Raw genomic sequence first — 24,497 nt, forward strand, 5'->3', positions numbered from 1 at the left:
CCGGAAGCATCAAAAACACGGCATTCGTTAAAATGTATGCCATGATGTGTGCACAGGTGTTTCTGCATGTTGGATGGATTTCCCCCCACGGATGTTATTGTCACTTTACATCCAAACTTTCGATCGGTTTACCTGATGGGATGCAATTTTGTTTGTTTTGCTTTTCTAGACTTACGCCTGGTCACGTCTTACATGCTCACTGAATGCCGTGTGTGTAACTTGTGTAAAAAACTCTGCATAACTTACATAGAAAACGAGACGTAAGGCGTGCTGCCCAGCGCTAGGCTCTGGTGCTTCCTGGAACCGTTAAAAGAATTGTTAAACGAGCTGCCAAACGGTGCCATGGAATTGGAACACACGGAACCGGTTCTGAACAGGAACCGGTTTTCGATTCCCATCCCTACTGTAAAGTGTAACTATGATGAAAATTACAGACCTCTGTCATTATTCTAAGTAGGAGAACTTGCACAATCAGTGGCAGACTAAATACTTTTTGGCCGCACTGTGTATACATATATATATAAATATATATATATATATATATATATATATATATATATATATATATATATATATATATATATATATATATATATATATATATATATATATATTTTTTTTTTTAGATATATAGATTTTTTTTTTCATCATTGTAATAAAATGTAGCTATCTTGCTATCGTGACGGTAATGTGACAAAATGTGGTAAAGTTTCAGGTTGAGCATACTCAGTCAATTTAAACTGTTTCTCCACAAGCAGAAAATATTAGGCCCACAGAAAGGATTCAAAGACTAAACATCTCTGGCAATTGAAATAAATTATTGGGCTTTTGTATTATAGTTGAAAAAAAAATAGAAAACTTTAGATCTTCTACTATATATCATCTCTAAACATACTGTAAGGGGAAACACAGAATTAGGCCTGTTTATCTTTTTAGCCATTTGATGTACTTTTATATTTTCCTTTTCACAAAAGCTAATTTGCCCTTCCTAAAGTCAAGAGTTCTGCTCATGTAAATGTGAACAGCAGGTGGGCAAGTAGTGTCACTGGTCAGCTCATTGCATTGAGGCGTGTCTTGATGACACTATCCTGTAGAAGGGTATAAAATGACATAGCTCCTCTTCACCCAATGATCAGACTTAATGTCACTAAGTATGGGAAAGAAAGGCCACTCTGAGCTGATGTTGCTCCTCTTCACGATGGCTGTGCTTTGTCTAGAAGCAAAGATACACAAAACTGTTTACATTTCTTTTCAGAAACTCACTTGGGATGAAGCAAGAAAGCACTGCCAGGAAAACTATATCGACATGGTTACCTGGGACGTAGTAAACCCCGAGCTGCTGAATGAATTGTTGAAGGAAGAAGACGACAGTAACTTCTGGATTGGTTTACATGAGGATCCTGAGCAATTGTTGTTCTGGAGTTGGATCAATGTAAAGTGAGTTTCCATATGATGACATATATATAATGACATTTCCATCTGATGAAATTCTACCAATGACCACCTAAACGTGTCTGTGTTTATTTCAGAACTGGTATAGGCTTGACAGGAGATAGAGTCAATGACAGTGAGAGCTGGCACCTCACGCTGCAATCGTCTGGTAGCTGTGGCTCTTATAACAGCCGAACCAAAAAGTTAGAAAGCGAGTTATGCACGAAACAGCTTCCCTTCATCTGCTTTGGTGACAACCTGATTATAGTGGATGAGAAAAAAACATGGGAGGATGCACTAAATCACTGCAGGAAAAAGATAACTGTATCCTCCAAATCTGACCTCTTGAGCATTACCAACCCAACTGACTACTACTACGTCACTGATCGGATCTACAGAGCCACCACTGAGGAGGTCAGAACCCAGTTAAGTACTACTGCAGTATTCTGAACCAGACTATGAATCACTGATGTATTCCATGTTGGTGTGTCAATCAGGTTTGGACAGGCTTGCGTTTTCTGGGAGGGGAGTGGTGGTGGTCAGATGGAGAGACTTTGGACCACCAAGAGACGCTGCCGGGGTGCCCCAGCCAGTGGCAGCACTGTGGCACCCTGTCCAAAAATAACAAGGGATTCTGGATCACCAGAGACTGCTCAGAGAGGAGGAACTTCATCTGCTATTATGAAAAAGTAGCCGAACAGAAGGAATATGTGTAACTCTATTCACTGTTGATGTGTATAGTCCCATGCTTGCTTTCCACTGATGTAGCATTTTGTTGTGATAGACGAACATTTCAATTCATAAGTTGATAAATGTAAAAACATGCTTTTTATTTGTTAATAGTGCCAAAGCATAGATATTTTAACACAGAGAGGTCCAAGATGGTAATAATCTGTGTATGTAAAGCTGGACTTAGGGCTGAGGAGCAATATTTAAATATTCAACCAAAAGCAGCAAGTAGTTTGATTTATGTTATTTAATTATCTCTTATCCTATCTCTAATTGCTTTTGCATGGTCACGCTGTGGTAGAGTTTTTACCACCGTTGTCAACAGCAAAGAACAAGGTAATGGAATTCATACAGATGATTTCAGCTGTATGAAATCATAATTAAATAAAAAAGATAAATCTTTTTTTTTTATCTAAACTTTAAAAAAGTTGAATCTAAAAGTATTTTAAAATTCAGCTGAACTAACCTTTACAAATTTCCAGAATTGCTTAAACCTCCTTACTTATTAAGAAAATAACACAAAGTTTCCTTTTAATTTAAATACACGAAAAACAAAACCTCCTGAACTCCACAACCTTATTTGATCCTCCGTAGCTCTTTTTTTGCTTTAGCAGTGCTTATAGGGTCCATAACAGGCTGAACGGCCCCTTGGCAACCATCTTAACTGTTCAGATATGGTCTATTGACACGGTGACTTATGAAATGTCTAAATATTTGTTTAATTTCTATCTATTCTTCATCATCAGTTTATAATAAGCAATAATTTTATTCTTATACAATAATATTTTGGATTGTGCTGTGTATACATCATGCTGTATAAATAAATATTCTTTGCCTCCTTGCAGATTGAAAAAGTTTCAACGATTTAGTGTCCATTATCCTCACAGTTCAGTAAAAACATCCCCCAGCCTAATACCTCCACCTCTGTGCCAGACTGTCAGCCTGGTATACTAGTCATACAGTCATCTTTCTCCACACATGATGGTGGATGTGATCCTGGCTTCCTCCAAACAAAGCTCTTTCTCTGCAGTCTTTTTGCTGAATGCTTTAGCTTTTCATTTAGGGACAGCAGTCATAACAGGATTTCACTTAATTATATGGGAAAGTATGTCCGCAGTTATATCTGAAGCTAGGAAACAAAGCACTCGTAGAATTTCAAAATTCCCTGCAGTGTCCTGCTTATTCTTTACTTCCATCATGGCTTCAGCTCAGCTGGGACATAAAATATGAATAAATTGTAGGATGATGCTCCACTAGTTGATTGTTCTAATAAATATTTACAATAGGGATGCAACCAACAACAGCACATTGACGGGACATCAAAAGAAAAATATTACTGTGGATGAATACATCATAATAAAGTAGTCTTTCTTGGATGCTTTGCAGAACATAGAAATACCTTAACAGATTCAAACACAAACACCAAACTTTACATTTTTTGAAGCCGTGTGTTGTTTTTATAATTTTATTCTGGAAATTATGTTTCCAATAAATTATTAAAACCTAATGAGATTTATACCAATCTCTTTGGTATTTAACCTTATCTAAACAATGTTAACAATGATATTACTTAAAGAATTTAAGGATTGTGATTTTATCTTTGCTGTGGGTAAAAAGGGTCTCTCTGAATGATCTGCTCAGTCCTGTGTCTAGGTTTCCTTTATCATACACAATAATGATAGGTAATATTGACTAGACATCCATGTAACATTTATTTTTGACTACTTTGGAATGTTGAGACTAACTTTATCATTTCAATTGTATATATATATAGTATAGTATATCTGCTTCTTTTAGAATATTTTTTTCATATGGGAAAAGCTCTTTTTTTAACCAATCTCTCGATTGGTGTTTCTGTTAAATCCATTATATTAGATACCATTGGTTCCCTCTGATAAGTGACTGTTCAAAAGCTACTTAGAATTAATAAAATTAGGTTGAAATGGGAGCATAGCAACTAAATATGGGCCTAATGAAAATATTTGCCCATGAAATATGATTTTTATATCAGATTTATCATCAGTTGTAAATAGATTTATTTGATAAACACATTTAAATAAATGTATAAATGAATGTACCTCATAAATATAGCCTAATGGTTCGAAAACAGAATTGATCTAAAATGAATTTCTTAAAAAAAAAAAAAAAGATGTAATGTTTGCGGCACTTAACAACTTTTAATTAGATGTTTTGGGTTATTGCTGAGCTGAAAGATTGCTTCACAACCTGTTTAAGCAGCAGTATTTAAACATGTGTCCCTAAGAACTCCCAAGAACGATAAAAATCTACTCTTGCAGTTATCTGTTTGTTCCCTACTCCTCTTGAGATTTCAGCTGATAAGTGAAACTGCATATATTGAATAAATTATCATAATATAGAATACATATCATAGCCAAAATAAATTAAGTCATTCAATAAAATGCAATTAAAATATACTTCTCACAGGATTGTTACCCTTATTATTGCCTTAAATAGGGAAATTAAGAATGTTATTGATTGATGCGAACTTCTTTCCTAGAAAGATATGATAATACAAAATACAACTTTAAATTGTAAGTAAATAAGTAATAAAATAATTTAGAATTTGATTTAATTTTAATTTTGGGTTTGTCTTTCTTGTCATTGGCTGTTAAAGCCTGTAGAGTGTCATCTAACTTGACAAAGCCAAATCCTGTTAAATCTTTATTGCTAGCTGATAGTTGTGTCTATGGAATCCCAGCATCACTGTCCCAAGTAATGTATTTTATTCTATACAAACTCTATCAATCTCCAGTTTGGTGGTGGTGACATAAGGCTGTTGGACCAACAGAGCACATAGTGGATGAAATAATGAAAATGGAGGACTTCTTACAAACTCCACAATCTTCTTCACCTCAGATTATCAGCTAGATGGATGGATGAAATTTGAACATGATTCGTTTTAACAGAAAAATATTTTCAAAACACATTGCTAGTCTAATCAGTTTAGGCTAATTGAGCTTGGGCCATTTTGCCAAAACTGAAATTATATTTGTTTTACCCCAAATCCTTTTTTTTCATGTTCTTTTTTTTCTCTTTGATTTTCCTACGCTCTTTTCGTTAAAAGGCAATTGCTTTGTTTCAGAGTTTCTTTGTTCTCATTGCCTTGAATGCCTTTTTTTTGTGCATTGTGGATTTTACTGTTTTTTTATAAAATGCTTACATCTGGCTTGCATGTAGGGATCTGCATAGTCACCTGGTGATATTAGGATGTAAAGCTGTGTGCCATCTGCATAGTTATGGAAACTGATCTCGTTATTAGCTATAATCTGAGCTAAGCAAAGCATGTAGATGTTGAATAGTAGGGGCCCCAGAATGGACCCTTGAGGAACCCCAGATCTCAGTTTTTTGGTTTCTGACTTAAAGTTCCCTACTGATGTATAAAAGCCCTTTTGCTTCAGGTAGGATTTAAAACCAGTCCAGTGTTGTACCTGACGCTCTGATAAAATCAAGTGATCAACGGCATCAAATGCTGCACTGAGGTCCAATAGTAACAGCAGTATGGTTTTTCTAGGGTCTGAATTTATACGAATGTCATTGAACACCTTAATATGGGCAGTCTCAGTGTGGTTGACATGGAAACCTGAGAGGAAAACATCAAAAGTTTTGCACCTGATCTAACCCGGTGCAATCCTTTTCTTTTGAAGAGGTTTCTCTTTTACCAATAAAACCAAACGATCTTGCAGAGCAGGCTCGTTCACAAGCTAGGTATAAGAATAAACACGTTATTAATTCCAAAAGGGAAGGCCCTCTTTAAAATTGTTTTATTTAACAATAAACGTTAAAGGGGCAAATGTTCGATTTCATGTCAAACTTCGCCACAGAGCTAAAGCCACACAAATGGGGCGTCACTTTCTTGCCATAGCGACAACGGCTTTCCGTTTTCATTGGAGGGAAGAGGCCATCCCATTCTCATTTATACCCTCCACCTTTAATCAAGGTACCTTCCACAGCTGCAACTGGGACTTTATTGGGAGTGGCACTTGATAGTTAAGGGGAGGTGCATAGTGGGAGGTTTGGGAATCAGCCAGAGGGCCATTGGAGCAGGTCATACAGCTGGCTACTCGATGCTGATTGGCAAACATACTTCAGATTTTGACTGACAGTGACCAGACAGTGAAGAGGTTTTCCTCATGAGTTGAGAGAGAAAAGTGATCATTCAGTCAGAACAGTCATCTTGTGCTGAACTTTTATCTATTCTTTATTATTTTAGAGCACTGCTTAACAGCTATTTTCAACCGTTGTAGTAATATGTTTTATGTCTTTCAAAATTTTTGAATGCAATATGTGACATTTGGATTTAATTAACACCATTGGGCCCCCCTGTTTCAGAGAGCAGCAGCTGCCACTGCTCTATAGTCACTAGTTTGTCAGATCTGTGCTGCCGTAGCTCCTATATAATTATATAGAGCAATTTCTAAGGCAAGGTAAAAATAAAGATTGAGACTAAAAGAAAATAAAAGACACACTTATGTATAGTATATTGCATTTCTGTCAGTAAATCCCTGTAATACTTACAGCCTGTAGCTTTAACATGAAAATATAGCATTGAAAAATATATCAAGATGAAAAGATCTTTAAAAACAAGGCAAGATAACTCTGTCTTAAGCTTTCAATAAGCTTATAGTTTTCTTCTGATGAGGTACTCTTTGAACTGTTTGTTCATCAGGGAGTAATATCTATGAAATGCATTTTAAGTTTTAATAGAATTTGTTCCAATAAAAACATTTGATTATGACCTAATCATTAAGAGAAACAACTCCTGTATCTCAAGCTTACTCATACTCCCTCCTACATATCCTAAAACCACACCTCCTTAGACACGATTAGAGCTCCCACAGTCTAATGCTATGTTCACACCACACCTGATTTCAGCAGCAAAAGCCTGCTGTTTCATTTTTTATGCTTTTACACATTAAGGTCAGAAATGCCTCAAGAGCATCTTTGATGCTCCTGTTGCATCGAATGGCATTCGTGTCATTGAAGTCATACAGTCTTTATTATTCCACTGCCTAGAAAAAAAAGGGGGAAAAGAGATAATTGAATCTGCTAGCAAGATCAATCCCCTTTCTGGTTGTTGTGCATACCCACCACCCCCCAAAAATGGCATGTGCTTCTTTATTTGAGGTGCTTTTAATCCATCTGTTTAAAATGATAGGACAATGGGTCAGGTTGGGTGGAGGCTTTGAGGACCCAAATGCAGAGATAAGTTCACAGATTTAATGAATAATCCACAGGCAAACAGGGGCAAAAATCCAAGAATGCAAAAATACTAGAAAAACCAAACAAAATAAAATCGATGTCATGGAGAATTCACAAGAGGAGCAAGAGACGAGGAAGCAACAAAAACAACAATTAGAAAGCAGCACAGAGTGAAAGCGCTGCAGCTGTTTAAAGCCCAGCAGTGAGACTGTATACCTGTGTATACTATGCAGGTTCTCTACAAAGATCCTCTCAGGAAGAGATGCATCACTCACTCACACCCACCCACGCACACACACACACCCACACACACACCCACACACGCACACACACACCTGCTCTATGTAGTGAGGACAATGTGTTGACTCCCATTGACTTCCATTGATTTTCAGTCATTTTCAACCTATGCCTATTCTATGCCCTAGCCCTGCACCTAACCATTACCAATGAATACTTCACCCTAACCCTAAGCCATTTGACACCTTAGCCCTAAACCTAACCATTAGCAAAATGGTTAGGTACAAAGTATAGACCAGCAAATTGTCTTTTTCTTTGCAATGACAGGTCCTCAATTTGATGGAAAAATTTGAAAAATGGTCCTCACTCTGATGGCTTGACAGGCACACACACACACACACTGACACAATGCTTGTTGATTGATTCTTTAGTCAAACAAGTTAAGACAGTTAAGACAAAGGTACTGTTTAGTCTGATCTATGCAAGTATTTAATGATGGATATATGAGGTGCTGGGATACAATGTTACACAATTTGGTACTAGAGAGATGATGATTGGTCTCTGTTGAATCTAACATTGACTGTTCAACTTTTTTTCCTTTATTTAAAAGAATTAAGCTTTTTTTTTTCTTATTTACTTCTCATAGATTTTAAGTAATGAGACTGCCATGATTGTTTCTCCTCCAATGGTAGTTCTTAGGAACTTCTCTGACATTTGGAGGACTGGCAGCTTAGTGGTTAGGACACAGAGCTTGGAATCCTGTGGTTCTGGTTTAAGCCCCACTCCCACAGATTGCCACTCTGAGCAGAAATCTCAAGCTGTACTTAAGTACACTTTTTATGTATCTATATTTTACTCCATTACTTATTTTTCTGCCTACTTCTGACTTCTCCTCATTAGATTTTCACACAAGTATCTTTATTTTCTATTCCGTATGTTTTTAAAACAAACATTACTCGTTACTCTTGGCTTCGGTTTAATGTTTATAAATATTTATTTCACGCCATGTGCGCCATCCAATGCAGATCATTGGCGCCATCCACATCTAGTGAAAACTAGTGTAATTGGATGAGTCATAGAATGCAAACACTCATTGGTTAGCTAAAGGAAATCATCAGAAGCAAGCAGGTGTTCTTCAAACTGTAAACGTGAATTGTCTATGCCATGCTACAATGTCTGATTAAGAAAAAGGTTTTGAAATGTCTGAAAGGTCGGACACAGGCGAGAACGTATCAGGAGATAGAGACGGAGACCAAAAAGACCTCCTTCATCCTTGGCCCTATCTCAAACAATTTTTCAAAATAGTCGTAAAATTGAGCTTTCAATTCATATAGTGGCATCTGACTGTTTTTTTTTTTATTTAAGGTTACTTTATACTTTTATACTTTAAGTAGTTTTTGGAGCACATACTGTTTTACTTTTACTTGAGTAAAGAGGTCAAGCTGATACTTCAACTTTTACCAGAGTGTTTTTAAACTGCAGTATCTATACTTCCACTTAAGTCACAAATGTGTGTACCTTTGACACCACTGACTCTTAGTCCCTGAGCAAAAGACCGTTAACCCCACACTGTTCCCCATGCGCTTCACAAATGGCAGCCCACTGCTCCCCAAGGGTTCAATGCAGAGAGTTTGTTTCGTTGCACTGTCCTTGTAACAGTGTAATGTGTAACAGTATAACAGCTGGGAAAAAGTGTTATTCTTGGACCACACAGCCATCGGTTTAACATTTTAGGATTTTAACTGAACCCAAGTGCATCACAGGGCATCAAATCTTATTTGTTACTTCAGTTTCAAAATTAGACTGAGGCCTCTAAACATGTGTTATGTGCACCACTGCATCAAACACAACTTGATCATTTGTTACGGTTATTAGTTTAATGGCAGAAGATCTTCTGTCTTATTTGTTGCTTTATTTAGTCTCACCTCAGCTGCCCTGCTTTTAATATTTCAAAGCAGGGCAGCATCTTGGCTGTTGCGTGGAGGTGTTTACCTTCCTGTTACCAGCATGGACCCTAAGAAGAATCCAGCCTTTGAGGAGATAAGGAAAGCATTGGATTTCCTTACCGGAGAAACCTCGGCCAACCTCGGCCATTCGTCTTAAGCAAAAGTCCATTTTGAACCTGGTTGAAGAGGTGAAGGCATTACGGCTGCTGAATGACAAAAAGGACAAACAGATTACAGTTTTGGAAGACTGAGTGGCTGACTTGGAACAGTACGCCAGAATGAACGATGTGATCATCACTGGACTGCCTGTCAAGCCCCACTCTTTCACCGGCGCCGTGGCAGTGCCCTGTCCGGCTGGTGAGCCGTCACCCGACGAGAGAGTCCACAGAGGAACAGGTGGCCTCGTTCCTCTTGCCAAGAGGATAAAGCTGGACTGTGACTCAGTTAAAACATACCATTCGCTCCAGAGATGAGGGATCAACAACAAACTGCAGATTATCATGAGCTTCAGTAACTGGAAACAAAAAACTGCTCTACTGAAACAGGGCAGGTTGCTAAAGGGCGTGTTTATTAACGAGCACCTGACCAAGAAGAATGCTGAGATCGCAGGGAAGGCCTGGTTCCTGAGGAAGCAGAAGAAGATTTAAATAATCGTCAACGAATTTAGTAATTGATTAATAATTAACTGGAGTATAGGGCAACTAAAATGTGCCTTTTGTCGACAGAGCTATATATATATATATATATATATATATATATATATATATATATATATATATATATATATATATATATATATATATTATTATCATTATTTATTTTTGTGTGTGTGTGGTCTTGTTTTACCTACAGTACAATGTGAGGGAAGCATTTTGTAGAATATCCTACATGCGAGGACTTACTGGTACATATGGGGACCTTTAACTGGTCCCTATATGGTAAAGTTCTGTTCTTTGAGTTGGGGTTAGGTTAAGGACTAAGGTGTGAATTCAGTTTAGGTTAGGATTAGGTACATCTTGGTAATAGTTAGGGTTAGGTTAAGGGTAAGGGTCTGGGTTAGGCCATATAAAATAAATGCAAGTCAATTAAAGTCCCCCATATGTCATGAAAACACAGCTGTGCGTGTGTATGTGTGTATTGGACAATAAACAAGTATAACAGGAAGCCTACTCTACCTTAGGTTCAAGTGGAATTAGAGGGAGAGGGGGCATGGACAATAACTTCTCCCCTCAGGCAATTTCCATTAATCAATGTCACTTCTCTGGCCGTATATACTGACAAGTTTATTTAGTGGAGGGTTTTGTTTCTATTTATGTTCAGGTGAATTTACTTAGTTGAAAGTTAGGGTTTGTTTAGTTGATGTTAACTGGTCTCTGTTGTATGTAATTTGTTGATTCATTTATTGTTGTTTTTCATAATTGTCTGAATTAAATTCCTATTAATTAATTAATTCAAATATCTTAAAACTAATGGAAAGAGACATAAAATTCAGCCCTGACTGGGCTAATCAGCATGTCAAATCGAGTCATTAACCAGGAGCCGGATTTTCCTACCAGCCAAGCTTTGTAAATGGGTACAATTTGAATAAATGATCAAATTAATCAATTAAACAGCTTCTAAAACAGGCAGAACTTCATTGGGGCGGATTTCGTTTTAAATACGATTTTCATATAAGAAAACCTAAATTAACATTTTGATTGTTCACATTTGATCCCTACATTAGCGTTTTATATTAATCTATGAGATTTTATATCTTGGTTCTTTTTCATAAGTTAATAAAATGATTTGAATGTTTGACAAAACATTTAACAGAAAAGGACAGTTGTATTTTCAGTTTGTTTATTTATTTATTTTTATTAGGCTAGATTGATAAAGCAAGTTTAAATGAATATATTCAGGTCAGGTGAAGCTTTGTACTGTATGTATTTCCTTATAAGCTGGAAAGTACTGGATAAGTATGAGTCACATCGCTCTAAGGTGGGGCAGTTACTGGTCAGCTGATTGCATTGAGGTGGGTCTTGATGACTGTAACCTGCATACTGGTATAAATAAGATGTCTCCTCTCAAGTTGCAGACACATCTGACCTGAAGTGACAACAGGACTAAACATGGTGAAGAAAGGCCGCTCTGAGCTGATGCTGCTCATCCTTTTCATGCTTGTGTTTTGGTTAGAAGCAAAGATACCCAAAACCATAACCATTCCTTCTCAGACACTTACATGGCATCTAGCGAGAAAGTACTGCCAGGATAACTATATAGACATGGTTACCTGGGACACAGTAGACATGGACCTGTTGACTGATTGGTTGGTGTCACAAAGCCACGAAAGGGTCTGGATTGGTTTACACGAAGATCCTGAGCACCCATCCATCTGGAGGATGATCGATGTAAGGTGAGTTTCTGTATTCATTCAATCTCTTTGCATTTTAACAAAATTATGGATGTAAAATGCAGCTGATTACATTCACATCATTTTTGTGTTTTTTGTTTGTGTTGTTTCAGAACTGGTAATGGCTTGACAGGAGATGATGTTTCAAACAGTACAAATTGGGCATCACCACCACAATCAGGTGCCAGCTGTGGATCTTATAGCACCACTGATAGAAAATGGCATAGCACAGTTTGCTCTGAACGCCTAAAATGGATGTGCTATGATGATAAGCTGGTGCTGGTGAAAGAAAACAAGATGTGGGAGGATGCAATGAATCACTGCAAGGGCATGTCATCAGAATCCAACAAATGTGACCTTGTCAGCATGTCTGGTTCATCTGACTTTAACTATGTGAGGAATCGTATCTACGGAGCCACCAGCGATCAGGTCTTTTTTTTCTTTACATTTTGTGATAACAAAATTGCATAAACCAGAATTTCATTCCATTCAATCAAAGCCATACTTGTCTTGAGGATTTATTGTGATTGTTGTTGCATTTCGACTCTTGCCTTGTGTCTATCAGGTTTGGATAGGCTTGCGCTTTCTGGGAGGGGAGTGGTGGTGGTCTGATGGAGAGATGCTGGAACAGGAAGCGACGCTGCCAGGTTGCCCCAGCAAGTGGAAACACTGTGGCACCGTGTCGAATCATAACAAAGAAAACTGGATTACCAGAGACTGCTCTGAGAAAAGAAACTTCATGTGCCATTGTAAAGCAGTAGCTTAACTAGAAGAAAAGCTGCGTCCCCCTTCTTAAAGGTTAACCTGCATGGCATTCTTTTCACTTACGTAGAATTTTCTTTCGATAGACAAATATTAACAGTTATGGGAGAGACTTAGAAATATTGATGAAATTTCTTTTTATTTGTTGCTTCTGCCAAAGTTTTAAGATTCTTAACATCTAGAATAAATAGGGTTGTGATAAATGCATGAAAGACTGCTTTCAGTGGTAAGAACCATTATCTAGATAAACACCCATAGGTAGAAAGTAGTACCTCTATTTACTTTTACCAGTCAATTTATGTTTTTTTAGCCACACTTTTGCAAAGTTGTTAGCACTGTTGTCTTGCAGCAAGGAGAACGTGGCTTTTAAAGCTTACCTTTGATCGTGTTGTGTATTTAAAAAAAAGCTGTAGAAATAAACTTGCTTTGCCTCAGAATGTGTAGTTGTGTTTCCATTGGCGTTGCATTGCAATAAAAAACCTCCATAGAATAATGTCTCTACATTTGTGCTTGAGGATAATTATTTTTGTCTTTTCGTTATGTTAAACACTTAATTCTCTCGCTGCAGACATTTTTATCAACAGTAATTTTGACTTGCAAAAATAACCTAGCAAAAAAAAAAATTGTTTCAATAATCATACTGATGATGGGAAGGTTGGAGATTAGTGCCTTGCTTTTTGTTTGCAGCAGCAGATCACTCCTTTACAACAATGGTTTGATAGATTGTGTTAGTACCGCCTGGGGGAAAACACCTTACAGAGGGGACTTGTATATTATTCATCATTAAACCAGAGGAAGGCCAATCTTTCTTAACAAAAGCTGTGAAAAAACATCAAGACTACAAAAGGAGATTAGTTGTTGTACTTTTTTTTTCTAAGCATATAACCTTCTTCTATTTTCTCCAAAGCCTCTGTCCAAAAGGCAGGGTAAACCCTGGACAAGTCATAAGTCCATTATAGGGCAACACAGATGGATACAACCATGACACTTATTATTCTTATTTGAACTTTCCATTGACTTCCATTAATTCCACACATACTCTAACCAACACATACTGTACCTGAACTTGTTTCATAACTTATTCCTAAACCTTGAGAAGAAAACTTTTCCTCACAAGTATTTATAAGTCCAGCCAATGTGGTATACATACTGTAGAAGTTAGCTTTACACTGTCCCCACAGAGTCACCCCTAGAGTAGAGAGGAAGAAGAATGCTAGCTATTGTTAGCTTGTTTGCTCGCAGCAATAAGGATTGCAATAATTCTAATAAAAAATGCGTCATAGTCAGCTCTTTATTTCAGATCTGCAGGAGTTGTTCACAGTGTCTATATTGGTTTAACAGCTGTAATGCTGCAAATAAATGTAAGAAAGTGTGAGTTCATTCTCTAATTTGTTCTCTAATTTTCATTTAGCACTGGCGAAATGAAAATTAGCTCTGTATTCTTTGATTTCCAATTTTGACCTTTACCCCCAGACGGTTTTGGTAAATCGACAGAAGAGCTGTACCTTCATATAAGCCACATGGTTCAAAGGGAATCTTAAAAAAGTAGCGGTTTATATTCCAGAAAATGCGGTATTAGTTTAGTTACTGACAATCTCAAGGAAAAAAGATTCTCTTGCATTCTCTGCATGGGGGTCGCGAAAGTTTTGTTTGATTAGACTTTTGTTTTTATATTTCCCCCTGCATCTTTTTCCACTAATTGAAATGTCTTTGAATACACATTGAGATAAATTCAACCCCCTGTAGTAAACAGATAAATGGAGGCAGAAGATGTCTTTCAGTCATCAATGCACACATTCAGCGACACACAGGAGCTCTTTCAAGCTGGGGACCGTTTCATTCACAACACCTGACCCATCAATGAGGAATCAGAAATAATTTAATAATCCCAGGGAGAAATTACTTTGATTACATCACTCCATCTGTAATAGAGTGACTATAGGACCAGGTCGATATAATGCAATTTCATACAATATATATAGTTAGGGGGTCCCCGCTCCCTCTCGCCATCAGTTTAAGGGTCCTTGGTCTTGAAAAAATTGAAGACCCCTGCTTTAGAGTCTCTTTAAAGATGTTTTAGTTAAACTGGAGTCCAGTCTTTGCCATCAGCCCTGACACTCTTTTTCACTTCAAACTGGTGGAGCCCTTCTCCACCAAGACTTATTTTCTTTGCAGAAACAACCTTCACTTGAAATGGGTCAATGATGCCTGAATCTTTTTAATTAAAATTGTGGACGTTGAGTAACAACATTTTTAGCTCTATCCTTTTACTCTTCAGTCTTGAGGATTGTAAACATGAATGTTAGTCTCTAACAATAATAACAGTCCTCAACATGTATAATAGAATCTTAAAAAGTCATTGAAACATTTTGGTTTGACCTTAGACCAGTAAATATGAGGCTCCAAAGAGTCTTCATCTGAGAACCAAGTATTTTAAATAGTCAGAATCTCCAAGAACCGCTCCTTTACACATTAAGGCATCACGAAACAGTTTAACTCAGAACGAGAATCCAAGTAGGGGGAAAGGCTGCTGTCAGGACATATCAGGTAACAATTATTAATCCATCTTCTTCTACTTATCTGTCAGGGTCACAACAGCGTGTCTGCAGCAGTCTATGGCTGGAAATTAGATAACCAATTAGACTCAAATTCTAATGAATGCTCATGGCAGTTTTTAGTTGAATATCCTTCTGTAAATTAGACTTTTAACAAACATTAGGACAGACTTTAAACATTCAGATGTTCTTAAAAGTTGACATGCCCTTCCATCAAAGGATAAATTCACTGTAGTATTTCAAATAACACAAAACTGAAAAAGGTAATAATAAATAAGAATGTACTAAATGATTATTTATCAAATACTGATTTATAGAATTATTTGAAAAAATAATTCCATATATAGATATATACACACACATATATATATATACACATACATATATATATACACATTCACACATATATATGTGTGTACATATACATATATATGTATATATATATACATACATATATATATATACATATATATATATATACATATATATATGTATATATATATATATATACACACACATACACACATATATATACACACACACACATATATGTGTGTACATATACATATATACATATATATATATACATACATATGTATATATATATATATATATATATATATATATATATATACATACATATGTATATATATATATATACATACATATGTATATATATATATATATATATATATACATACATATGTATATAAATATATATATATATATATATATATATATACATACATATGTATATAAATATATATATATATATATATATATATATATATATATATGTATACATATACATACACATATATATGTACCGGTATATTTGGTTCATTGATTTTCCAAATCAATGTAATGATTTCCACTTTTTATCCTTTTTATTACTTTTGTCAATTTAAATTTATTTTACTGATAGCTGATTTTTTTCTGTCTTTCATGGAAGGGTATGTAAACTTTTGAGCAAACCTGTACGTTTGACATGGCAGGAATGATCAGTCTCCCAGTTTGCCCGCCACTGTCTTCTCCTACTAGCAGTCTCCTGAAAATTTTCCGTACTATAAATTATTGAAAAAAAAAACGTTCATCTACCTCCTAAAGCGGAAAGGTTGCTAGTATCGCCAGTCAATATCTGATCACCTAATTGTAGCCTGAAATTGGTTATTTTAGATTTCGTGCGGATCTTTCTTAAAATACAGCTAATGGATACTGGAGCTTCACTGGGGCAGTTAGACAGCATGCAGCAGATTTAATAAGATTCCCTTAATGTCAAATACTAACTTGGCAGGCATGGACAAGGTTGTAACATTGGAGTTAGACCTACTAAAATATTTTTTACTTTATCTACTTGAATAGCTTTAAGAATGCATTTGTGTAAGAAATGTCACAAAATGAGTTGTTTAAAAAAACAATTTTTAAGGTGCTGGGAAGCACCAGCACACTAGCCATGCCTCAGCTGCAAAAGTACTGAGTAACTCATAAACGTATGTAATATACAGACCAAAATGTAGAGATATGTGCTAACTCTGGTATTTTAAAGACTATAACAAAACATTTCAAGTAAACAAAAAATGTAAATGAATAATAACAATTTCACACAGAAGAAACACTTGTTTTGTTTTTTACAAATTTATGAAAAGAGTACCTCCAGTGACAACCTTTACTCCTTGCTGAATATAAGCTTTACCTCCTAATCCGATGTAGATTCAATTCGGCTTGGTTGCAAGAATTTCCCCATTGTGGCAAAGGATTTTCCATTCTATTCTATTTTCTATTCTAAAAAAAAGGAGCCCTCATTTAGACATTAACATGGATCTTTATCTGGAGCTTGCTGCTTTTATCAACCAGCTTGTTCATTATTCAGTGAAGTTAAGATGGTGGGAGCAGCTGAACAAAGTATACTACTGTCAACAATTTACTCAAAAAACAGTAAATTAACTGGTTATTACCCACCTCTGCTGCTGAGCCACATTTATATCACTGAAAACATTACAGACTCCATGAATGCATACATTTTTCAATAAATCCAAAACTGAAGTTCCTGTTGAGGTAAAGGACGCGTTCAAAATCACATTCTTTCTAAAACACAAAAAAATCCTTTTCCAACAGGTTTTCTGACACTTAGCGATGATTGCATATGATGAATGAACATAAGGGTTGAGATTTCTTGCTCCTCAAATAAGTGAATAATTTAACCATCACTCAACAAACATTTACAGGCTGATATGTTTTATTATGTGCCATATAGAGGACTCAGTCACTCACATTGGTCATACTCAGTCTTAATTTAGTCCAGAACTCGACAATAAAAAAAATAAAAATCAAAAAATCAAATGACAAAAGGATGGATGAAGCCAGGGGCATCCTACAATTCGTCACCTCAAGGACCAGAAACGCCTTTTGGAGCAAAAACATCAACACGGCTGCCATCTTGGATCTGATCTCCAGTGAATTAATTTGTATTCCGGTCATTACATGCTTGACTAAAACTATAACTCCCTGAATTATTACCTGATTTTCTCACCAGTTTGTAACGGCTGAAATGTAACAAATTAAAAATATTTGTTTTCTTGCCGGGATACATTCTTCTGTGCTCTTTAATAAAAAGAGCACAGAAAAGGGTGTTTAATAGAGGGGGAGAGACAGGCGGCAGAGGACAACATGTCGGATTTGAATTCGAGGACTAGGGACTAAACACTGCGCCACCCTCACGCACGACACTGTTCTTTTAAAGGCTTGGTAAATTAATCTTTATTAGTTCCAGGTGATTCCAGTGTCCTGTCCTACCCTGCCTGGAAAAAACACTGTATTGCACAGCTTTCCCTTGTGGACGTAGGAGGGGAGGATGCATAGACCCACCCCCCCACCTCCCCTCCCCTTCCAGGCAGCTGCTTGCTCTGGGGCCAGAAGGTGCAACAGGAGGACGAACATCTTTGCCCCTCCATCCGTATGAAGATCTGAAATTCAGCAAAAGCAAACTAGTTAGCAAGATAGTAAGAAACAACACCTTTATAAAGTCTGACAAAGACTTAAAAACATTAAAATTCTATGTTATTTTCAATTTATTTCACCTGTTTGGAATCCTTTCTTTCAGGTATTTGTGAGGTTCTTTCTCTTCAGATCATCCAGGAGTCTCTCTATGTATTTCTTTGCCCTCTGCTCTCGGGCCTTGGCATTCAGGTTCTCCTGCTCTAGAATCTCCACTCTATTCAAAGCATCACTGAGTCTGGCCTTTATTAGAGTGGGTGAACAGGGCAAAGCATAGGAGTGGTCCTAATGGAAGGAAGGAAATATATATCAAACCAACCGCAGATGTTTGATGCACGGTTTTAACTTTGTTTGGGTGTTTCGGTGAAAAAGTGTGTTAATGTACTCACTTATGTATTTCTGAAAATAAAGTCGGAGGATTCTTTTGACATGACCAGAGTAAATATGCCATGAACTATATGGGAAATATCAAATAGAAATACTCACATCATTGGGCTGAGGTTTGCTCTCAGGGAGATCCTGTAAAGGGTCCAGTGGTGGATTATTTACAGCTTTCATTGAAAGGTCCAGTGGTTGGCTCTCTTCGGCTTCCGTTGCCGTTTCGTTACTTTCAGGGAGCGGCTTAGAAAGGTCCAGCAGAAGGCTGAACTCTGCTTTCCTTGAAAGGTCCAATAGTTGGCTCTGTTCAGCTTTAGTTGGGGTTTGCGTCTTCCTCTTTGATGGAGGCTAAAATATAAGAAATATAAGATGGATAAGAAAGATAAGATAACATGCAGAATAAACTAACGGTTTAATTCAAGTTGTTCAGCAAAGGGTGATACAGGGCTTGTAAAAATACGCCAGCTATCTTGTATGACACAAAAACACTAACGACAGACTGAAGGGAGCTAAACCTGGATTCCTGATTAAAACAAGTTGCAACAGCAAGGCACAACATGGGAAAGTAGAGGAAATGAACAGGCTTCATCTCTATGAACACAGAGTGGACCTTCTGTGGACCTAAATGAGCTTCAGTAGGTAACCATATCAGACTTTTTAAATAAAAAAATAAGTGCCTACACATACGTAGTGCAAGGATTGCAAGTTCCTAGAGCAGGGGTCTGTAACCTGCGGCCTAGGAGCCACATGTACATGTGACCCCTGAACTCTTAATAGGAACTGAAAAAAATAACTAATGTACTACAATAAGAAATACCACTCTTACAAGCATTTCTGTTTATTATAAAGGATATTTTAGCTGAATTTTTACACCAGAATTACTTTAAAAGCACCAGAAATATGTTTTAGGGCTATTTTGCTTTTAATTAGCTTGGAAATTATGTGTGTTATCATTATTATTTGTTTTTCTTTTTTGACATAAAATAATACCCTATAGAAGAAAAGCATCATCTTTATCATTTCTTTTGTGTTTTTCATTGCTGGTGAAGATTCTCAGTCATGCAGGTCATAGTCATTTAAAAAAAAGTTAAAAAAACAATGCACTGAACTTGTTTTTCCAAGTTTGAAGACCTTTCGCTTTCTCAATTCAAAATGAATCATGAAAAAAAATCATTTTCAATTAAAAAAGCTTCCTGCATGGGAAGCGAAACGTCTTCAAACTTGGAAAACAAAGTCCAGTGGTTTGTTTTTTTTTACCAGTTTTTATGTTTGTGGAGCGTTTTTCCATTATTCTAAAAGCTAAAAATACAATATATATATATATATATATATATATATATATATATATATATATATATATATATATATATATATATATATATATATATATATATATATATATATATATGAAGATAGCAACAGATTTTCTATGGAAGATATGTAACAAAAATAATAGGTTGCGTTTTATTAAAAAAGTCATGTAATAGAGTAAAATGGCTCTTTGATATGAAAGGTGGCAGACCGCCACCCTAGAGGCTCATCTGCAGTTCACAGATTCAGTTTATTTGAATGGATACAGGATCTACAAAACTGCTGAGTAAAGAACCAGAAATCTGTAATTCTTACAAATTGGTGAACAATAAATGCACACATGAATATGTCTCTCTTAAAAAAAAAAAACTCTTTGTCTGGTGTTCAAATAAAACCAAACCGCTATGCAAAGGAGTAGTGTCTTGTGACGTACAGTTCCATGTTTCCGTGTCTGCTCCCGTGCCCTTCGTCTGGCAGAGCGACCAGGGTCTGTTGGTTTGACAGACGCGTGTCCAAGATGTAAGGATGGGGCCCAGTCTGGGTCACTCTCCATCATCTCATAAGCTGGCTCACCTGAAACCATGTTAGGTTTGATTTAGAAAGCAAGTTCGTACTGGATAAGGCTATGTCTTATATCAAATTAATTAATTAATTTAATATGGGTGTTTACATTTGTTTTTGAAATAATAAGTGAAAATAATGGTGATTATGAATAATAAAACACAAATAATGCATTTTAAGTAATATTAAAAGTTTATGTTACCTTTATGAAAATGCCGAGAACAAACACACATGTGGGGGAATGTTTTGTTGAAAATGAGATCCTTTCTCCTCACTGCTGAAAGCCAGGCCATGCGACGTCTCTTTGTTATTTCCTCCAATTGAGGTCCATGTGATCGTTTCCAGGTTGGAAAACGGAAAAAACGGATTCCTTCGTCCACCGATCTGCCATGCCGGGACCGGCAGCCTACCACACAACACGATCGTGTCATTTCTGGAAAATAACTGTGCCGAAAGAACAGGGTTACCTCGCCTTTCCACCTAATATGGTGGTTTTCCCACGATGCACCGCGCCCGAGGTAAACAATTGACGTCACTTGGCGGAGACCGATTGCGCTATCAACGTCTTCTTCTTTTTTGTGGCGCTTGGCAAGCAATTTATTGATGCGCATTACCGCCATCTACTGGAATGGAGTGTGGATCGGAAGTTCTTCGTCTGTCTTCTTTTTCTCCTTCTATGTGAAGTATAATGGCGGTTGCCAAACAAAAGGTGAAGGTGTATTGCCGCCACCTACTGGTATAGATTGTGTAGCAAAATGTCTGTATTCTAGTTAATATATATTTACCTGCTATATAATGTTTTATACTAATTATGACCATTTATGTATGGTCTATACTTCTATAATATGATAAATACAATTTATTCAATAACAATTACCTAAACATTTATGTTTTATTCTTTAATCTTTAAAACATCTAATTTAAATGTAATTTTGATTAAAAAAAAATACTAATGTTAGAAATGTAAATAAAAAATGAAATTTTTTAGAGCTGTTTTAAACAAAATTTCTATAAAATAAATCTGTCTAAGTCTTAATCAATAAATAAACTTAACAATCCTGTCCCTTTAATATCTTAGTTCTACTTTCTTTTCTAATCGATCGATATATTAATTGAATCGCTATCCTTTTAATATTATTTATCTTAAATGACTTTGTTTTATTTACATCTGGATTAGTTGTTATTCCATCTGTCTCCCACCTTGTAAAAGTGTTTTTTCAACTTACCTCTTTCAGTCCTAAAAACTTTCCAGCTCCCCCCCCCCAAAAAAAAGTTAATTAATAAAAAAATAATAACAGCTACTCCATTGCAGCTTTTACTTCCCTGATTCTATTAGGGAAAAAGATCTCAGAGTATTAATTTATAAATCATTTATTTTTATTTTTTTTAATAAATTCATATTCTGAGATCATTTGTTATTGATACTCAGCATCTCATGTTTGTTTTCAACTTCAGTGTCTTTGATGTCTGAAAACTCCACTGCAGATTCTACTGTCATCTTGATTCTGTCACTTCTTTGTTGCCAGTATGTGACATTGGGAACTTTATAAATAAAAGTAATAAAGTTCTTTTTTTCTACAATCATTGCCTTTTGCTTCACTATACAGTTATGAGCATATATTTTCTATAAAATCTCTGTCCTCCCTGACTGACTTTAGTACATTCTCTGGGGTATTTCACCAATGTTTTATACATTTTTCCTGCTCTTGTTCTCCCACACATTTTGCACATCTTTAGCATTAAAAGAACATTAACCTTTTGGTTAATAAACTTTTAATGCTTGGATCCAATAACACTATTGTCTTACCTGTCAATTTTATTATTTTCCCAGTGAAACCACATGATTTATAGGCTACTAACTGAAAATTACTGCACTTGTTTGTAGATTGATATCAGGAAATTCCTCACACGAAGCAGAGACAGGGAAGCAGTAAAACAAGATGAGAGAGAGGGAGATAAGGTCCCGTTATGAATTAGTGATTTAAGCTAACTAGTTACATTAGGAACGTTATGAGCAATATGATAGATATTTACATAATTATAAATTTAAGTTTTTTAATGTTTGCTGTAGAGAATGAGAATGAAGGTGCTGGAGTAGCAAAGGGAGGAGGAGGCGAGACTGACAGGCAAGAGACAGGTGAAGGACAGGAGAGACAGGATCATGAAGGTTATGAGGGAGCAACATCCAGCGTCCACAAACAAGAAGGGGACATTAGGGGAAAGCATGATGGTCCTAGACAAGTGAAGTTGTCCCACCATCCCCAGGACAAATTTGGAGTAAAAAAACGTTCATTTAATTCAAAATGGTTTGAAAGCTTTTCCTGGTTGAAAAAGAAAGGCTTGTCATCAAGGATATGCAGTGTGTTTTCAACTTGCTTGATGACATCATGTTCCCCACACTAACGCAGGTCATCCAGATCTCCCTCACAATCACATTCTACAGCTGTAGTTGTGGAAGGTCATTCAGTGTGTTGAGAAGGATCCACACTTGGCTGAGGTGCACAATGGGACAAGACAGGCTCCATCATCTTGCTATTTTATCAGTTGAAAAGGAAGAACTTTCTAAGCTGAGTCACAGTCTAGTGATTGACAATGAAAAATAGGAGGTACACTTTAATGCTCAATAAATAAAAGAAAAACTTAGTTCGGGTTGAGTTAAACTTTCCCCTGAACTAAAACTCTGAAACCTAGGAATTAATGATTACTTCAGAATGAGTATAAGGAAACTTTTTATTTTTAAAGTTGGTAATGTCTTATTTTTTATCGCTGTAATGTTGAAAATGTTCATGTTTGTTAAAACAAATATGCTCTTACGCTCATTAATATCTCAACTGGTAATTTTGGTAGGAATTTATCAGGGTGGGGCAGTGTGCTTGTCTGTATTTGTGTATGGCAGGAGGGGCATATGCGGTAGGGGGCCAGTGGATATCTATGGGCCAGTGCCCCAGTAAAGCTTTGTGCCTAGCAACGCCCCTGCTGGGAAACCTTCAAAATGTGAAGAGAAAAAAAACAAAGATAATTGATTGTCGAATGTCTTTAGCTATGATGAAATAAATAAAAATGTTTATTGTTTAATCTTACTTGTGAAATGTAATCCTACGTGATCTGCTCTGAGTACTGCGCCGGTTATTGCAGCCGTTAGCAGCACAAACTACGGGCATAGTTTCTCTCTTTGTGTTTAAGCTAAGTGAGGAGAGACCCATCCAACATGGCGGTGACGCAGAACGAAGCATAGATATCCATAATAAAGGCTAGATGTCTTACGGCGGAGTCTCAAACGTCATCACCGGCGGCCATCTTACCTCAGGCAGGCTTTCTGTTGTGCTCTGTGGTACCTAATGTAAGGTGAGTGATCAGCACGAACACAAATACTCTTATCTCACTGAATTCTTGACGGATTTACAAACAGTTTGGTTTCTAAAAAACATTATGAACGTGGCTATAATTCTAGATGCTTGAACATTTCGAAATTGCAGATTTTCTTGTCGAAAAATGACTTAATCATGCAGCATAGTTGTGCATCACGGCTACTTGCGCAAGTTATCAAGGCTGAGACTATTAGTCAATTATATAGGTTTTACTGACACCAATAACGATTGTATGACAATTAATCTTTGGTGTAAATTACAATATTTGTGGATGTGGTTGTAGTTATTAGTTGGCTAATAACAATAATCTGAGTGTTGTTGTATTTTCATTATTAGCCTAACGTTAGCTGGCTAATAACAAGAAGTTGCAAAGTGAGACCTAACGTTAGTAAGTTAGCAGCTAACGTTACAGTTTAGCTAGCTGCTAACGTTAACCAGCAACTTTACATCAGTGGAAGAGGCAGAATTTAACATGATTTCCAATCGATTTGGTCTGTCAACACATCTTACATTATGTTACAGGAATTTGCTGGGTTTATTAAAAGGAAGATGCCAGACTTTTGCTATGACATAATAGTATTACAAGATTGTTGTTGACTCAAAGCTTTTATAAGTT

General features: G+C 36.3%; 3 protein-coding genes across 3 annotated transcripts; 2 read left to right on the top strand and 1 right to left on the bottom strand.

Moving 5' to 3' along the window:
• The first annotated feature begins 1,143 nt into the window (after positions 1–1,143).
• LOC119785639 (macrophage mannose receptor 1-like) lies at positions 1,144–2,521 on the top strand. The gene is made up of 3 exons (XM_038288383.1): positions 1,144–1,437; positions 1,530–1,845; positions 1,929–2,521. Exons 1-3 carry the CDS (start codon positions 1,154–1,156, stop codon positions 2,145–2,147), a joined length of 819 nt encoding a protein of 272 aa, XP_038144311.1. The 5' UTR covers positions 1,144–1,153; the 3' UTR covers positions 2,148–2,521.
• A 9,128-nt stretch (positions 2,522–11,649) lies between these two features.
• Positions 11,650–13,151, top strand: LOC119785648 (macrophage mannose receptor 1-like). Its single transcript, XM_038288395.1, has 3 exons — positions 11,650–11,955; positions 12,066–12,381; positions 12,518–13,151. Exons 1-3 carry the CDS (start codon positions 11,672–11,674, stop codon positions 12,716–12,718), a joined length of 801 nt encoding a protein of 266 aa, XP_038144323.1. The 5' UTR covers positions 11,650–11,671; the 3' UTR covers positions 12,719–13,151.
• A 3,759-nt stretch (positions 13,152–16,910) lies between these two features.
• Positions 16,911–21,039, bottom strand: LOC119786492. The gene is made up of 5 exons (XM_038289913.1): positions 20,716–21,039; positions 20,386–20,525; positions 18,750–18,989; positions 18,347–18,548; positions 16,911–18,232 (listed from the first exon to the last, which is right to left on the bottom strand). The coding sequence occupies exons 1-4, from the start codon at positions 20,942–20,944 to the stop codon at positions 18,366–18,368; spliced, it is 792 nt and encodes a 263-aa protein (XP_038145841.1). The 5' UTR covers positions 20,945–21,039; the 3' UTR covers positions 16,911–18,232; positions 18,347–18,365.
• Between the last annotated feature and the right edge of the window lie 3,458 nt (positions 21,040–24,497).

This window comes from Cyprinodon tularosa, unplaced genomic scaffold (assembly GCF_016077235.1).
Source record: "Cyprinodon tularosa strain WSP-4 unplaced genomic scaffold, ASM1607723v1 ctg107, whole genome shotgun sequence".
NCBI lineage: Eukaryota > Metazoa > Chordata > Actinopteri > Cyprinodontiformes > Cyprinodontidae > Cyprinodon > Cyprinodon tularosa.

What these genes read in the sequence shown, in the direction of transcription:
- LOC119786492 (XM_038289913.1), bottom strand. Translation starts at nt 20,944, where the DNA reads ATGACACGATCGTGTTGTGTGGTAGGCTGCCGGTCCCGGCATGGCAGA. An exon ending in TTCTCGGCATTTTCATAAAG is followed by an intron (nt 20,526 to 20,715) that starts GTAACATAAACT and finishes ACATGGTTTCAG; the next exon opens with GTGAGCCAGCTTATGAGATG. An exon ending in GCAAACCTCAGCCCAATGAT is followed by an intron (nt 18,549 to 18,749) that starts GTGAGTATTTCT and finishes TCCTTCCATTAG; the next exon opens with GACCACTCCTATGCTTTGCC.
- LOC119785648 (XM_038288395.1), top strand. Translation starts at nt 11,672, where the DNA reads ATGGTGAAGAAAGGCCGCTCTGAGCTGATGCTGCTCATCCTTTTCATG. An exon ending in TGGAGGATGATCGATGTAAG is followed by an intron (nt 11,956 to 12,065) that starts GTGAGTTTCTGT and finishes GTGTTGTTTCAG; the next exon opens with AACTGGTAATGGCTTGACAG. An exon ending in ACGGAGCCACCAGCGATCAG is followed by an intron (nt 12,382 to 12,517) that starts GTCTTTTTTTTC and finishes TGTGTCTATCAG; the next exon opens with GTTTGGATAGGCTTGCGCTT.
- LOC119785639 (XM_038288383.1), top strand. Translation starts at nt 1,154, where the DNA reads ATGGGAAAGAAAGGCCACTCTGAGCTGATGTTGCTCCTCTTCACGATG. An exon ending in TGGAGTTGGATCAATGTAAA is followed by an intron (nt 1,438 to 1,529) that starts GTGAGTTTCCAT and finishes TGTTTATTTCAG; the next exon opens with AACTGGTATAGGCTTGACAG. An exon ending in ACAGAGCCACCACTGAGGAG is followed by an intron (nt 1,846 to 1,928) that starts GTCAGAACCCAG and finishes TGTGTCAATCAG; the next exon opens with GTTTGGACAGGCTTGCGTTT.